The sequence below is a fragment of the Cavia porcellus genome, unplaced genomic scaffold (genome assembly GCF_034190915.1).
Source record: "Cavia porcellus strain 051 isolate PalLab524CR breed Dunkin Hartley unplaced genomic scaffold, mCavPor4.1 scaffold_24, whole genome shotgun sequence".
NCBI classification, from domain to species: domain Eukaryota; kingdom Metazoa; phylum Chordata; class Mammalia; order Rodentia; family Caviidae; genus Cavia; species Cavia porcellus.
Window position 1 is genome coordinate 43,076,717 of NW_026947507.1, and position 16,034 is coordinate 43,092,750.

General features: G+C 43.0%; 1 protein-coding gene across 4 annotated transcripts in view; it reads left to right on the forward strand.

The window, feature by feature from the left end:
* The window catches only part of Kif13b (kinesin family member 13B), a 178,981-nt gene that overhangs the window by 110,077 nt on the left and 52,870 nt on the right, over positions 1-16,034 (forward strand). For all 4 annotated transcript variants that reach the window (XM_063234516.1, XM_063234517.1, XM_063234519.1 and 1 more), the window contains exons 21-31: positions 231-359; positions 3,678-3,851; positions 5,286-5,443; positions 6,472-6,604; positions 9,122-9,268; positions 9,855-9,884; positions 11,266-11,365; positions 11,781-11,907; positions 12,594-12,649; positions 14,072-14,196; positions 15,474-15,650. In XM_063234516.1, the coding sequence (XP_063090586.1) occupies positions 231-359; positions 3,678-3,851; positions 5,286-5,443; positions 6,472-6,604; positions 9,122-9,268; positions 9,855-9,884; positions 11,266-11,365; positions 11,781-11,907; positions 12,594-12,649; positions 14,072-14,196; positions 15,474-15,650 (1,356 nt within the window). The remainder of the gene's footprint in view (positions 1-230; positions 360-3,677; positions 3,852-5,285; positions 5,444-6,471; positions 6,605-9,121; positions 9,269-9,854; positions 9,885-11,265; positions 11,366-11,780; positions 11,908-12,593; positions 12,650-14,071; positions 14,197-15,473; positions 15,651-16,034) is intronic.

The window sequence follows — 16,034 nt, forward strand, 5'->3', positions numbered from 1 at the left end:
ACTCCAGCACTTGGGAGGCTAAGGCAGAAGGATTAATTACCATGAGTTTGAGGCCTGCTTGGGCTACATAGTGAATTCAAGGCCAGCCTGAACTATTTAGTGAGACTCTCTCTGAAAAAACTAAAAAATAAAGCCTAATACCTGGTAGCTTTGCTTTAATGCAGAAGAGTTCTCTCAGGGCAGAGGAACCATACATATCCGGACAAGTGTCTGCTTTACCCTTGCTCCAGGTGGCAGGCCGACTGCATGTGGAGGTGATGAGAATCAGTGGGGCCATCGGGGAAAGGATCGCAGGAGGGGAGGACCCTGCAGAGGTCCTCTGTGAGAAGGAGACCCAGGAAAACAGACTGATCTGCATGGTGAGTCCCAGGGTCCTTCAGACGCAGCCCCAGTGGGGCTGTTCTGAAGATGGTGGTTATCTGGGTAAGAATTTCTAAGTTCTTTTTAAAATTTTGAAAATATCTCTCCAAATATCTGAGAGTGCCTGGTATTCTGGGGACCATATTTTGTCACAAGTCCCAAAGCATTGGCTCAACACTTCTAGCAGCTTCCTGTGAGATTTGAGTCAAGTCAGTGTTTTTTTCCTTGGGCCATTTAGCCCCACAATCATGTGAGTCCAAGCACCACACTGCTCTGTGAGAAGCCGGAGCTTCCATTTTCCCTCTTGCTGAAGGTTCGAGTCTGCCAGAGATGGAGACTGGAGACACTTACAGTGTGGCATCCACCCCAAGCTCTGCTGCAGCCACTCTTCAGCCTCCCTGCATGTTCTCTGTGCTCCTTACTGCGGCCCAGTTCCCCGTCCCTCAGCCCTCGGCCCTCACTGTGAGCTCACCCACAAATGCCATTCATGCCCGTGCTGAGTGTCACCAGCCAAATGGCATGTCTGATACAAGATGGGTGCAGCCAGGCTCCTGCTGTCCAGCAGCTCCACCCAGCCAGGCTCCTGCTGTCCAGCAGCTCCACCATTGGTACAAAACTGTAGGGGACACACAGAGTGAATGCAGGACTTCAGTGTTGGGTGACACAGCTCCTCTGAGAGTAGGCACCCGAGGTCATCCAGACAACAGGCTGGGAGGAAGATTCCTGGTACCCTAAGGGGAGAGGGGTTGGGTCTGTCCCACCTGTCTCTGGATGCTGAGTCTCAAGGGTAATTGTTGGCTTGATGGGCTCCTGACTCTGGCTTAGGTAGAGCTACCTGCCAGTTACCCAGCAGTGGGAGTAAGCACCCCTAGCTGGCCAACAGCTGTTGTTGGTTCAGACCTTGGCAGGAAGTAGTCAGAAAGGTTATGATGACAAGAAATCAGCAAGGACCAGTGAAATGCAAATGAAGAAGCCTCAAGCCTTCTTAGGTCCAGTCCTTTTCCGGCTCAGTGCATCTTTCTGGAGTTAAGGTTGGGAGTAGTCAGCTGCATTAGCTCAAGAGTGAAGGGGCTACTGCTGGTAGTGTTGGGCTCTTTTCCATGGGAACTCACTGTGACTCTAGTGAATTCTGACTCACTAAGAGATTTGTCTGCATTGTATTGTACTGAAGTTTAGAACCTCTCCTTTGAGGCGTAACAGGTCATTATTGTGAGGGACAAGTAGGTCTGATGACTCCATATGGCCCATTAAAGGTGGTGGACTAGTAAATGTGACTTGAAAGGTTGTCTTTTACCATCAGAATAAGGTCAGCCATTCTTTCTTCCTCCTTCCCTCTCTCCTCCTCTTTCCCTCCTGCTCTTTTTCCTTCTTCTCTTCTGCCTTCCTCCCCCCTCCCTCCCAACTATCCCTGCCTGTACTAGAAACTGGGTTTGGATTGTTGCCCTGAAGTTTCTCAGTCTTTCTTTGGAAATTTACCCTTTTTTGGTACTGGGAATTGAACTCATGACCTCAAGCTTGCCAGGCAAGCACTCTGTTCCCCTGAGCTATATCCCCGGCCCAGGAAATTTATCTTTTATCACTGAAAGAGTAGAGTATCTGAAATAACAACCTCTGTGGTAGACACTGGTCTCATTCCTGGCCCAGACTTGGAATCAGCCAATTCTCCATGGAGTCTGCTTGCTTCCAAGAGGAAGCACCTATCAGACACTGTGCTCTCCCACGTAACAGCCATTTGTGTAAAAAAAGACAAGGGCAAACAAACTCTATGACAGTAAACAAAGCGTTGGGAAAATGAGAGAAACCAGCCCAAAGACTGTTAAGATATGGGTGATGAGTCACTGGCTAGTAAAAGAATTCTGGATTTATTTTTCTGTATAAAAATACGCATGTAGCCGGGTGTGGTGGCTCATGCCTGTAATCCTAGCACTCTGGAAGCTGAGGCAGGAGAATCGTTGGAAGTTCGAGACCAGCCTGGGCAACAATAGTGAGCTCAAGGCCAGCCTAAACTGCTTAGAGAGACCCTGTCTCAAAAAAAAAAAAGACAAAAAAATATGCACATACTAATGTTTTCATTGATAGTAGGTCAAATCAGTGTTTGCAAGTCTCGGACACAGTGATGCCTGCTGCCCTCTGCTGGCTCCTGTCTCCAGCAGCCTAGGCTTGGACTGCGTGGTATTCTGACACCTTGTGGTGGTTTTGATTTTTGTACACAGAAACTGAAAAACCTAAACAACCAATATTCTGAAAATCTAAATATTCCTCCTTCCTGATACTCTTCTTTCTTACTTATTTCAACCTTAAAATTGAGATTAATTTCTATAGGAAAAAGTGGCTTCCAGGTGGAATTAAGTCACAAAGTGATGTGTGTTGAACATCTACTCAATTTCTGGTTCTGTTTCACTCATTTTCTCTCTTTTCATTGATGTGGTCAGTCCTACTCCGTATAGTAGGGTAGCTGTTAATACTCCTATTTCTTCCAGGAGAAAGCTAAGTCCAGGAAAACTGAGAATGTAACGTATTTGTACCGCATGCACACTAATAAGCCCCAGGTATTTTTATTACTCTATGTAACTCAAAATCTTGTCATCTTCCCATGTACCACATTGTCTCACCTTAAAGTGAAAACATTTTTTAAAATTTATTTATTTTATTTTGAAGGTAGTAAAATACAACAGAGCAAGGCAGAATAAAGCCAATCAAGACAATGCAGTGAAATTGGTACAGCACTTCCCAGCAGGTTGCCGGATAACAGTAATAGGTACCATAGTGTATCTCGTTACCTTCACAGTGGTTGTCCTTTCAGTTAGGTATAGCAAAATCAAACCAAATACAGAACATCCTAAAACCTATCCAGACAGAGTATTGAATAGAGCAATACAATTAATCAAATCAAAGCAAAATAGTGATAACAATATTTGCCTTCAGAGAGACAGTAGAAGGGGACCCCCCATATTTGCTATAACTTTTGTTCTTAAGCCTTAGCCATGTTAGCCAAATTCATGTCATGGAATGGTGTTGATGTACAAGAATGTTGTTCTTCTGAAATGATGGTGATACCCTCATATGTTTTAAGAGGGCAGAATTTAAGTGCACTTTTCATCCTCTAAGTGCTTTACAGCAGCACCTCATTATCATGTCATTGTCACCCCATGTCATGTCCCTCATTGAAAGGCAGAGTCCTGGTCACCATTCAGATGCAAGACTAAGGTTCTAGCAAGAAGGGGATGTGCCACCATAAACCAGCACTTAGTGCTGTAGTCAGCACAGAACTCCTCGGAATTTTCTAATTAAAACACAGAGCCTTGTTTTCCTTTCAGGTTAAAATCCTCCAAGCCACTGGGCTGCCCCAGCATCTGTCCCACTTTGTGTTCTGCAAATACAGCTTCTGGGATCAGCAGGAGCCGGTGATGGTGGCACCAGAAGTAGACACCTCTTCCTCCTCGCCCGTCAGCAAGGAGCCGCACTGTATGGTTGTCTTTGATCACTGCAGCGTGAGTTTGTTTTCTAGTCCAGGTCAACGTTCAAATTACTCATGTGTAACCAAAACCAAAAATACTTATTTCTTTGAATAATTGTGCCCATATGTCTGAAGCAGAGTTTCTTAGGGTAGAGATGGAGTCAAAAACTAAAGTGTCAGTGCAGTAATTCACCCATAATCAAAGGTAAATTTTGTGTTAAAATTAAGAGAAAAGATAAGAAATCACTTTATTGGCTGGGTGTGGTGGCAAACATATGTAATCCCAGCACTTGGGAGGCTGAGGCAAGAGGATTGCTACGAGTTTGAGGTCAGCCTGAACTCAAAAAGACCCTCCCTTCTGAAAGAAATTCACTTTACCTGCCACTATGTTACTGTTTCATTTAGTGATGGTGCCGCTCTTCATAGTGCTCCGTTTGCTTCAGAGAGTTACAGTCCTTTTCCCTGTACCTAGTAACCAGCAGACCCTGGAATGGGAGGTGTGGACAATCTGTTGTCTTAGACAATCTTTTCTGCTGCTATACAGCTGAGTGAGATTTCTTTCTCATTTGTTTAAAACAGAGAAATATTTTTAGTGCATTAAAGATGGACAGAGGGAAGTACTATTAGAGATGAGAAATTCCATGTTTTCATTAATAAATACAATCCTAATTGCAAAATGCTGTCTTGTAAAGATAGGTGGGAGAGTTTTTTTTTAATTAGGTGATTTTTTGCACTAGTATTATCTCCTATATCTCCTATTACGACAGATAGTTAACGTCTTAAAAACTGTTTTCACAACATACTACTACCTTATTACATGTATAGTAGTAACTTTTATATCAAGACATATGTCATTATAATACTTAATGAAGTTATTCTTTTAAAAATAGCTACCAAAATATTGCCAACAAAATAGATTATATTGCTAGTCTTACGTACTACACTTTCAAAGTGAAAAGTTCAAAATTGATAGAGTTACAGAGATAACCTGTGTTCACCAATTGAGTTCTTTCCAAGATTCTGGTCACAAACAATTAGATGAGAATTGAATTAAATTCAGTAGGTAAGTAGGTTCAGTAGGTGTTGACCTATGGGGAAATTTGGTTTAGTTTTTGTCTAATTTGGTTTGTGACCAGAATCGTGGAAAGAAGTTTGTAAATCAAGACACCACTGTATCTTTTTTTTTTTTTTTTGTACCAGGATCGAACTCACATCCATAGGCTTGCCCGGCAGGCACTTATGCTGCTGAGCTAAATCTCCGGCAGCCACTATATCTTTACAGGGAAGAAACTTAGACCATCTGAGCATTCCTTATGGGTTTTCGATGACAGCTCTGTTCCATATCAAAAATATTTTGTTTTCTATTTCTTTACTCTCTGATAGAATTAAGCACATGATGTCTGGTGTAAGTAATCATATGATTACCAGAAAGTGCTTGCTATTTTGTAATGAACTGTTGTGTTTCCAGGAGTTTTCTGTTAACATTACTGAAGACTTTATTGAGCACCTTTCGGAAGGGGCCTTGGCAATTGAAGTGTATGGACATAAGATGAATGATCCTCGGAAAAACCCAGCCCTGTGGGATTTGGGAATCATCCAAGCAAAAACACGGAGTCTTCGAGACAGGTGAGTTTTAGGAACTGATTGGATTATAGTTATAATTTCAAAAAAAATACTAGATTCCTACTGCCATTTTTAAGTCAAGGTTTCTATCTCCTGAGCAATTCCAGGTCCTAGGAATAGATAGTATCTCCAGAATATTAATCTCATAGTAAAACTTCCTTAGCAGAGTGAACTTTGAAAAGTGTTGAAAGAAAGTGAAGTGTGTAGCTGTTTCAAAAGAAATAGTTTGGCTGTGCTTTGGGCTGCATGCCTGTAATCCCAGCACTCTGGGAAGCTGAAGCAGGAGGATCATAAATTTGAGCCAAAACTGAGTAGTTTAGGAAGACACTGTTTCAAAACTAAAACTAAAAATAAATTGAGGACAGAGATGTAGCTCAGTGTGAAGGCCCTGGTGTAATGCCCAGTATGGCTAAAGGAAAAAGGGAGAGAAAGGTGGATGAAGATCTTTGGTAGCATTTATTTTCACTCTGCCTGTAACTCACAGTTCAGTGAGAAGAGAAGGTAGGCTGGTTTGTTGATTTAAAAGGGAATGACTGAAATAGAAGATGTTATCACTTTCACCTAATTATAGATGAGGACCAGATTTTCTTTTTCTTTTTTTGCATTTAGAATATTTTAGCAAACCCTAAATGAGGAGGTGAGATTTTTATCTTGATTCTCTTATTGGCCCGTTTGTGAAGCTGGCGAAGGGTATGGTGCTCCCTTTCTCTATCCGTGGGAAGATAATCCCTGCACTTGATTCTGTACATCTGATTAGAATGTTCCAATTTTTGAGTAACTGCTTTGAAGCAGATTAGTCATCGTATCTTTCTGAATGGAGTAAACCATCTCTAGTCCTGATGTTAAGTTAGTTTAACTTTGCTTTTCATTATATTTACTGGTATATGCATTGAATTACAACCCATTCCCCTGACTTACTGTTTGGAGGTCATTTTCATTGCTTCGTTTCATATGTAGGACCCTAAGACACCTGCAAACAAAATATATGAAACAAAAATATATGATTTTCAAGCACTACAACTATTTCCTAGGTGGAGTGAGGTTACCAGGAAGTTGGAATTCTGGGTTCAGATCTTGGAACAGAATGAGAATGGTGAATACTGCCCCGTGGAAGTGATTCCTGCAAAGGATGTCCCAACAGGAGGCATCTTCCAACTCCGACAGGTAATGAGGTTGCCAGTGTTCACATTAGATCTTTGGCACCTTAATATTTAATACTAGATTTTTTTTTTTTTGAATGTGCATGGAGTTGAACTCATTGCTTCACACATACTAGCCAAGTTCTCTACTACTGAGCTACTCTTTCATCCCTTAATATTGGACTTTTTTTTTTTTTTTGTACTTTTGAGGCAGGGTCTCACTATGCAGTTTAGGCTGGTCCTACACTTATCTTGTAGCCTAGGCTGACCTTGAACTCCCAGCCTTCTTTGCCACCAAAAGTGTTGGTGGCAAAGAAATCTAGACTGGCCAAGTTCATTCTCATATTACATTCTTGGGTTTATTAGCAAAAGCTTTTTTGAAGGATGTGTATTGTATCAGAAACACAACTTACCACTTTGCACTTGCCAGGCAGGCACTGTAACGCTGAGCTATCTATACTCTCAGCTCTTAAGGATGTGTGTCCGAATCAGCAGGCTGGAAAATATGCAAGGTCTGGAAAGGTTTTTCCTGTACAGATGGCAAGAAGAAAGACCCTGTGTCTGAGGACTGGGGATACAGCTTAGTGGCACAGTGCTTGCCTGGCAAGTGTCAGGTCCTGAGTTTGATTCCTGGTAACAAAACAAAACCCTGCGGTTGAAATTGGGTCCCTCTGAAGTCACATGTAGAAGGAATTGGGAAGTAGGAAAACAGTTGCAGAAGCGTGTGTCAGTGAGTTAAGAGGCCCTTGAGCACTGGGCTCAACTGGGCCTAGCATTTGAAAACTGGGACATTTTGCTTTTGAACATGAATGAGGCAGAAGGCAACTGATTAAATTTAATCATATGTAATCGAGATAGGTAGAATGATAAAATATCAGCAGTCACAGGAAGTTCACTGCAGTGGTTGAAGTAGACTTTTCAAAGCTTTTCTAGGAACAGAAATCCATTCCCAACCCTTACTTTTAGTCCCTTTCCATATTCCAAATCTTTACTCACTGTGCGTATGTTACTTTTCACACCTTCATAGAAGGTCACTTTCTGGCTTAGGCGAATTTAAAAAAAGATAGCTTATTGAAATAATGTTTTAAGACCATTGAAATATTTTCTGAGGGATTTTTTTTCCCCACAAAATCTCAAATGCATAGTCTTTGGAAAATATTGAATAAGAAGACATCTGTAACCCATCCATTGAAATGTAGCCTGATGGGATCAGTGACTACCTAAGTAGATTTTCCTGATTGTGCTGGGCTCTTGGGAGCTAAAACTGCTAGAAGAAGACAAGAGTAATTGACTTGAAATCAAATATTCAAATTTTAATTTTTAAATGCTGTTTTTTCTTCCTAACATTTATAAATCAAGTTCGAGGCCAGTAATTTGGGAATACAGGGAATTTATAATGTTCCTTCATTGTACATACACAGTCACACCAGATTTATTCTGAAAACTTGCTTAACTAGAAACAGCTTCTTTCTGGTCAGTTCATTTTGCAGCTTAGTTTAAAACAATGTGTAAGCAGCATTAGCCTTTATTTGTAACTTAAATTGCCTATTTTTAAAAGTAGATCACACTATACTGACTGGTCATCTGATCTTTAACTTAATATGTTATATATGTTTCTTAATATGTTATATATGCTTCTCTACAGAATGATTTAATAACTATGTAGTGTTTTATTATATATGTCACAGTTTAAACAGTCACCAATATTAAACATTTAACTTGTATCTGAATTTTTTGTTATTCAAAGTGCTTTTAGATTCTTTCCATGCATGTTTTGGTGTCTTATAAATAAATAAAATATATCTCTAGAAAGCTACATTGCAGAGACAAAGGATACTTATGTTTCCAAGTCATATTGCCCTGTAGAGAACTTATACCAGTTTAAATTCCTGCTCTGTAGTGTATGAAATTGCTTGTCTTGTAATGCTTACGTGGAAAAAGCATTATCCCTTTTCAAATATAATTGCTACTTTAGCATATGAAAATAAAGTTGTATTATGCTTAGTTTAATTTGCATGTATTTGATTATCAATAAATTGAACTCTTTTTGTTACATAGCTGTTTGCATTTCCTGTTAGAATGTTTTCTTTTAGTAATTATTTTTATTGAAGGATATAAACTCGGGCCAGGGATTTAGCTCAGCGGCATAAGCGCCTGCCTGGCAAGTGCAAAGTCATGAGTTCAATCCCCGGTACCGCAAAAAAAAAAAAAAAAAGAAATATATAAACTCTTTATTCTGTATATTTTTGTTTGCTTAAAAGGGAAATAACTAGTTTTTCTAACTACTTTTGAGGAATTTTTTTTGTTTTTTGGTTTTTTTTTTATACCATGGGTTGAACTTAAGACCATGGGCTTGCAAGACAGGTGCTTATGCCTCTGAGCTAAACCCCTGACCCTTGAGTTTGTATTTTAGTGTTTAATGTTTATAAGGTACAGTGAGAGGTCTCCAGACTTAGATGTTTTGCTCAACATGAGCCTGTAGGGGTCTCTCTAACCCAAAATTCAGAAATCAAGAGAGTAATTTTTAAGACTCTTGGTCCAGGGGCAGTCCCGTCGAGTTCGAGTTGAAGTGAAGTCTGTGCAGGAGTCTGGGACTTTACCACTGATCGAAGAATGCATCCTGTCTGTTGGCATTGGCTGTGTGAAAGTGAGGCCCCTCAGGACCCTAAAGACGTACGAGATCTTCCATGTAAGTCTCAGTGGCTTTTCCGTGCTTGTTGAAAGCCAAAGCCAGACCAGAGAGTCCTTTAGGAGTGGTCAGAACACTGATTCTATGACCCGTTCTGTATTTGCCTTGGACATCATTTGTAATGCAGTGCATTTGGGAGGATCACTGTGGCCTGTAACTTGCGTTGCCCTACAGGCAAGCAGAGGGTTAAAATTTCTCAGCCTCCACAAACACCCCAGTACCTACAGTGATTACCTCCCAGCACCAACCACCTGGGCAGAAACCCCCCACTGGCTTGTAAAGCCTATTTGCCAGCAGGTGTCTGATTTCCCCTGGTGAGTGGACTATGAGCCCAGCAGGGAGAGCATTGTACTAGCTTGGAAAAGGTCAGACAGTGCTCTTCACTTTCCTCTGAGAAGCTCATAGTTTTCCTGAACTTCCTGAGGACTGGAAAGCTCAAGAGTGCAGTGAGGGAAAGTGGTGGTGGGGGGGCATGGTAATTAAATTAAGCAAATAAATTCTGGAGGAAGAATTCAGATTATATAGCATAGCCTGATTATTGGATAAATACTTACTTTGCTTCTATATGATGTAATCTTTCGTTTAGGAGGAAGAAGAGGACATGGACAGCTACCAGGTAATTGAGCACCTGTTAATCTCATCAAATCAACTTGATTAAAGTACATAATTACACATTCCAGGATCTTGCTGTACGGTTACTTAATAATTAAGCAATTTGATTCAAATAGTGCTTTTTCTTGAAGAAAAACAGAACAAAGAACTATGAGTATTGTTTCTCAGGCCAGGAAGGAAGGTGTTGAGGTAGGACATACCCAAGATGGGTGTCCTTTCCACCAGGCTCCCCAGATCCCTTTCCCCAGCTGCACATCCAGGCCCAGGGTCAGCGCTTCACCCGCAGCGTGCATCACACCTAGATCTTTCCATACATGAAGTCAGAACCCCCTGAATGCCCTTTTTCTGGAGTTATGCAGGGTTTTTGTGGATTTTAAGTTTTCCCTTCCTTTTGTTTTTCTAATCTGCCAGATTTTGTTTATGTCTGTGAAGTTTCATTTTGTTAGTCATCACTTACGACTGTCCAAGCTCTTCGGAGCCTGATTATGTCATCCAGGCTAGTCACTCTCCTGGTTTTGCATCATTGTAATTTGATAGAAATGTCTGCCTTCCTATAAGTCACTGATAAAGACATTGTACCAGATGGGGTTAGATGCAGAGTCGTATGGCACAATAAGAGAGACTTCTTTCAAGCTGACATTATTCCATTAATCACTCTCTCTGGATGTGGTGTTTGAGTCCTCTGTGATTTCACCCAAGTAGATGCATTGCATGTTTCTCCATCTTGTCCACAAGAATGTCATAGGCTATTTGGTTAAGTGCCCTGGTGAAACCCAGACACTCGACATCTGCAGCATTCCACTGACCTACACAGTCTCGTAACCTCATTACAGAAGGAAATGAGGTAGGATGGGTCTGCTTGCAGGTGTTGACTGGTAGTTGTTAGTCTGTGGATAATATCCCATCCTCTCACTCATCCCCAGCCCCCCAAAATACACACAAAACAAGGGAGAGAAGTATTGATAAGTTGTTGTTTTCAGAAGCCTAGCGGATCACACACGTCACAGGAGGCAGGAGTCATGAGTTTTAAAGGGTTCTTTTGGTGGTTCTGGGTATATAAATCAGAAGACTGTTGCTGATGGCTTGTGAGTTCCATCCAGCAAAGAGAATAGGAAGATCTCTACTGTGAGTGCTTGGAGTTCTACCCCTAAGTCATTAGAAATGGGATACTCTTTGAAAAACATGGCCACTCAACAAAATAATACTTTTACTTCTAAGTGTTTCTGTTCTGAATTATAGTAGTGTCACCTGGCAGTGCTAGTGAGGAAATGACTGTACAATACTTAGGCTTTTAAATCATGTTAGAGGAAGATAAGATAGAGCATCTGTTTCAGATGTACCATCTCAACACTGTATTGAATATGGTTTCCCTTATTCTGTACCAGGATCGGGATTTAGAGAGACTACGTAGAAAATGGCTCAATGCATTAACAAAACGTCAGGAATACTTGGACCAGCAACTGCAGAAGCTTGTCAGCAAACCTGGTAGGAAGAGCAGGTTGCATCTCCCTCCCCAAGTCAGTATAGAGCTGACCCTATCTGGGGCCATTTAAGTGAAGAACCAGATGGATGTGCCAGCAGTGGGCATGGCAGGCCTTTTAAGAGAACATGTACCCTGTGGGAATAATGTTTTAGTATAGCCCCCAACCCTAAGCAAAGAGAGAATATAGTGGGTGAGCCAACACTGCCCTTCAGGATACCTTGAAGAAGGTGCTGATGTGGCCTGTCCGAGGGGTGTGAACACTGCGACTCTGGCCTGATGGCCTGTGCAGCCATTGCCTCAGCAACATTCCTTTCTTGCTGCTGGCTGTGTCATCAGCCAGGAGCCCACATAGGGCAGGTTCAGTCCTTACCAGGGTTGGTGGAGTTTCGGATCTCACACCCACTCCCGATGTTCTAGATAAATCGGAGGACGATGCTGACCGGGAAGCGCAGCTCCTGGAGATGCGGCTGACCCTGACCGAGGAGCGGAATGCCGGCATGGTCCCCTCTGCAGGCAGCGGCATCCCCGGTGCTCCTGCAGAATGGTAGGGTGTGCACCACGGGGCAGAGCGTTTGCCAGGCTCCTGCTTCCGTGAGGTTTCAGGGGCTGCAGTTAATGGAAGACTCAGGATAACATGAGGACAGGGTTGTTTGAGCTTAAGGAACTGTTAAATTACTTTCATGAGTTGAATAACTATGGCCTAAAACTGTTTTATTAAATAACATTTTTATTGGCCAAAGTAATTATGCTTTCTGAGAACCCAAATCAATATTTAGTACCACTGCATTTGGTATTAAAAATAGTTGGCATAGTAATTAGTGGGATCACTCATCCCTGCACAAGAATGCTTGGTTGCAAGAGAAGTGCCTCCCCACCAGTTTTCGGTTCTGGTGCTGGCTTAAACTTTTCTGTCAGCAGATGTCCTGTGCCTCTTCATAACAGAACTAGTAATTTAAACCACATGATCAGCATATCAGTCACCAAGAAAGTGTGTTGGGCCAGGGTTCACTCGAAACAGCGGATCCTCTGAGGCTAGGTTGTGGTGTCACACGCATGGGATAGCAGGTGTGGTTCAATCTCAAGCCATCTCTCCTGTTAAGTCATTGGGAAACTGTGTGCCAATCTGTTGCCTGGCCTATGGCAGCCCTGAAGGTTCTGGGGTGTGGCCCAGTGTCTGAGCTGCAGAGGGTCTGCTGTGTTTTGAGGTGCCACCTATCTTTCATGTTTCAGGACCCCAGTGCCTGGGATGGAAACCCACATTCCTGTTATATTCCTTGACTTAAATGGTGAGTTGGAGGGGGTTTCAAAGGCTCGCCCAATAGGTCAGTGTGTGGTAGTGCTTAGACAGTGACCAAGTATGTTGTTAATTACACTGTCACCCCGAGGTGACAGTTTTGTGAATGCCCATACTGTGTAGAGACTGGGAAGTTTGGAAGTCACCACTTAACAGCTTCATGGCTGTGTTCTCTGTCTTGTTGCTCCAGACTCTGGGCCATGGGTTTTCTATGCTAAAATTATTTTCTTCTATAATTCTCAGGGAAAGACTTTGCCCTGCAAAGGACTGATAACTGCCAATAACTACGTGGCACATTTTCATAGCATTATTTAGTGCATTTCTCACCTTTCCTGTGAGTCCTTGTGCATTCATAGCTGCACTGCCCATTTTTAGGAAAACAGCTTGTTTTACACACTCACCCCACGCATGCGCACGCACATGCACCCATAATGTCTGACTGTAGGAGGAAAATAGAAGTGGAAAAGTAGGTAAGGGATCTCAAGGTAAGGTGAGTGTCAGCAGTGAGGTTCCTAAGCTTCTGTGGGGGTCCTATGTATTAGAATGGATGCCCCTGAGCAGACAGCTTCTGTCCTTGGTTGGGAACTGAGTTGTGATGCCAAGGGGGCTTCACATCCACTGAGGTCATGATGGGTGCACAAAGTTAGAGAATAAGATGGGGCCTTTCCCCCTCTCTAGCCACCTGCCAGGTTGGGATGTTTTGCTTTTTAGATAATGCAGGACTCTGTCCTACTTCCTTGGAGACAGGGGTGACTCTGGCCTGTTCGTATGTTAGTCTTCCTAGATAGGGAAGGGAAGGGAGTGGTGCCTAAAAAAGTAGCCAAAATGAACCTGGGTGTTTGAAGAGATAATCAGGACTCTGTTGAGCACTACATACATCCTTGGTCCACCCATGCCCACTTACTTTTGATGCCCTGACAAACTTAGACAGATGAGGAAGTGGGTGGGACCGAATAGCCACAGGGCCATGGTGTAGTTTCTAACTAGGGCTGCCAGTTTCTGGCTCATGTGGCCAATTAATCTTTTTGTTGTACTTAACAGTCAGGTAACTGGAATCGGTCTCACTTATTCTTTTTTTCAGTGCACTCAAAGGTGGGAAATTTGGGTTGTACTCCCATCATTAACATTTATGAGCAGACCCTGGGTAACCACTTAGCTATCTTGGCTTCATTTGCCTTCCACATAAAGCAAGGCATCAAGGGAACAGCTTGGCTAAGATAATTGCTCAGTGTACTCTCTATCTCTAAGATCTATGAACTGTTAAATGGTCATCATCAGTATCATGTGAGATTGTGGAGCAAAAGCAAATGAAATTTGAAATGGAAGAATCTTGATAATACGGACAGGAAATTTAGCTGGTAGGAGTTATCCTTGGAAATGATCTCTGTATTCAATGGAATCTCTTTGCTCTCAGCTGATGATTTCAGCTCTCAGGATAACCTCGATGACCCAGAAGCTGGTGGATGGGATGCTACCCTGACTGGGGAAGAGGAGGAAGAGTTCTTTGAGCTGCAAGTTGTGAAACATCATGATGGGGAGGTAAATCAAGCAGAACTTGTGAGGATACAGTAACAGAAAGTTCCCTTGACCTCTCTAGAAGCCCTTGGAAACAGTCGGCAGGATAATCATTCCAGCGCTAGTGTTTCTCAACACATATACACTAAAGACTTTCACTGACTTCCAGAAAGAATAGAGCTCAAATGTCACATTCCACCACTCACCCCTTCTCCTCACCCCCTCCTGGTGGAGGATTTGAGCCTGTGTGGTTGCTCAGGAGCTCTGCTTTGTCCTCAGCACTCAAGGGTGGCAGGGCAGGGGATGCTGATGGCACCATGTTTGAGATATGCTTTGAAATTATTTTGCAAGGACTTCTTAAAAAGGTGGAAAAGCACAGAGACAGGCAAATGGCCATGTCTTGATTTTAATGGCTGAATCTGTGTGATGGTAAATCCAGGGCATTTATTCCCTTGACTTGCCTGTGTTTGAAAAGTGATACAACAAAGTATTTACGGAAAGAAAGCTGGCTTGCTGCTTTGATGATGGCACATCATCACTGGGTAGTGTTTCAAGGATGCAAAACTTGAATCTAACACAAGAATACACTGCCACCAGCCCTGCACCCCAGCAGAAAGGGCACATAGTGTGGCAACCAGGTTCCCACGATGCGGCAAGAAAGGCTATGTCTGTGTTTCGGGTTAAAGGGGTGTGGCAGCTGAATGCGGTTTATCGTCCTGGGCTGGGAAAATGGAAAAATTTGTTGGTATATATATTTTTTTGTCTTTTTCCTTTTTATCGGTACCAGGGATCGAACTCAGGACCACGCACTTGCAAAGCAAGCGCTTATGCCGCTGAGCTAAACCCCTAGCCCCATGGAAAAATTTGAATGTGGACTCTAATAAATAATAGTATTGGGTTGATGTTAAATTTCCTAAAAATGACAGTTACCTCTCCAGCTTACTCAAAAGTAGTTCAGGAAATCTAATTGTATGTGTGTGGCGAGAAAAAGAAGTAAAAGTAGCAATAAAAATTCATAGTGTGTGGGTCTTGAGGAAAAGTGTTGTAGAGTATGCTGCACTGAATTTTTGCAATATTTTTTGATGTTTGAGCATTTGTTTTTTAAAAAAAAATGAAAGCACGCAAACCAGCCAGTGGAGTGTCATGCTGTGTACTGCCAGACTAAGGTGGCTGAGGCCACATGCTCGCAGTCCATGTCTTTCCAGTGCGGCACTGGGTTCTAGCCCTTCCCGCGGTGGGTCTCTGGTGAGAGGTTTGGTGCTCGGAGAGGAAGGCAGAGCTGTCTCCTATCTCATCTACAGGCCAGAGCGGAGGCCTCCTGGGACTCCGCGGTACACAGCTGCCCGCAGCTCAGCAAAGGCACGCCGGCGGACGAGCGCGTGTTCCTGATTGTGCGCGTGACGGTGCAGCTCAGCCACCCTGCCGACATGCAGCTGGTCCTACGGAAGAGGATCTGCGTCCAGGTTCACAGCCGCCAGGTGGGGCTGGGGTTCTCACTTAGGCCATGACTTTAACCACAGTCCGACCTCTGGCAAACACAGGTGGCAGAGCACTGAGCTTCGCTTTCCAATGACTATTAACATCCCGTCACTGAATGTGTCATCGACTTTCTCCTAGACAGTACTGAGTTGGCACCCTGAGTTTCCTAGTGGACTCACGCTGCAGCCATTCTTTTGAGTGCCTCACGGCCCTGTCCAGGGCAAACTCAGTGGTGTGGTAGTTGCCTTTTTTCCAGGGTCCTGCAAGAGGAGGCGAATGTTGCTAGCAGGTCAACAGTTAGATCTCTGGCAGCTTCTACTTACTCTCCTCTTTACAGGGCTTTCAGTCCTCGAAGTCTTTGGTTCCTCTTCTTGGCTTTGGGA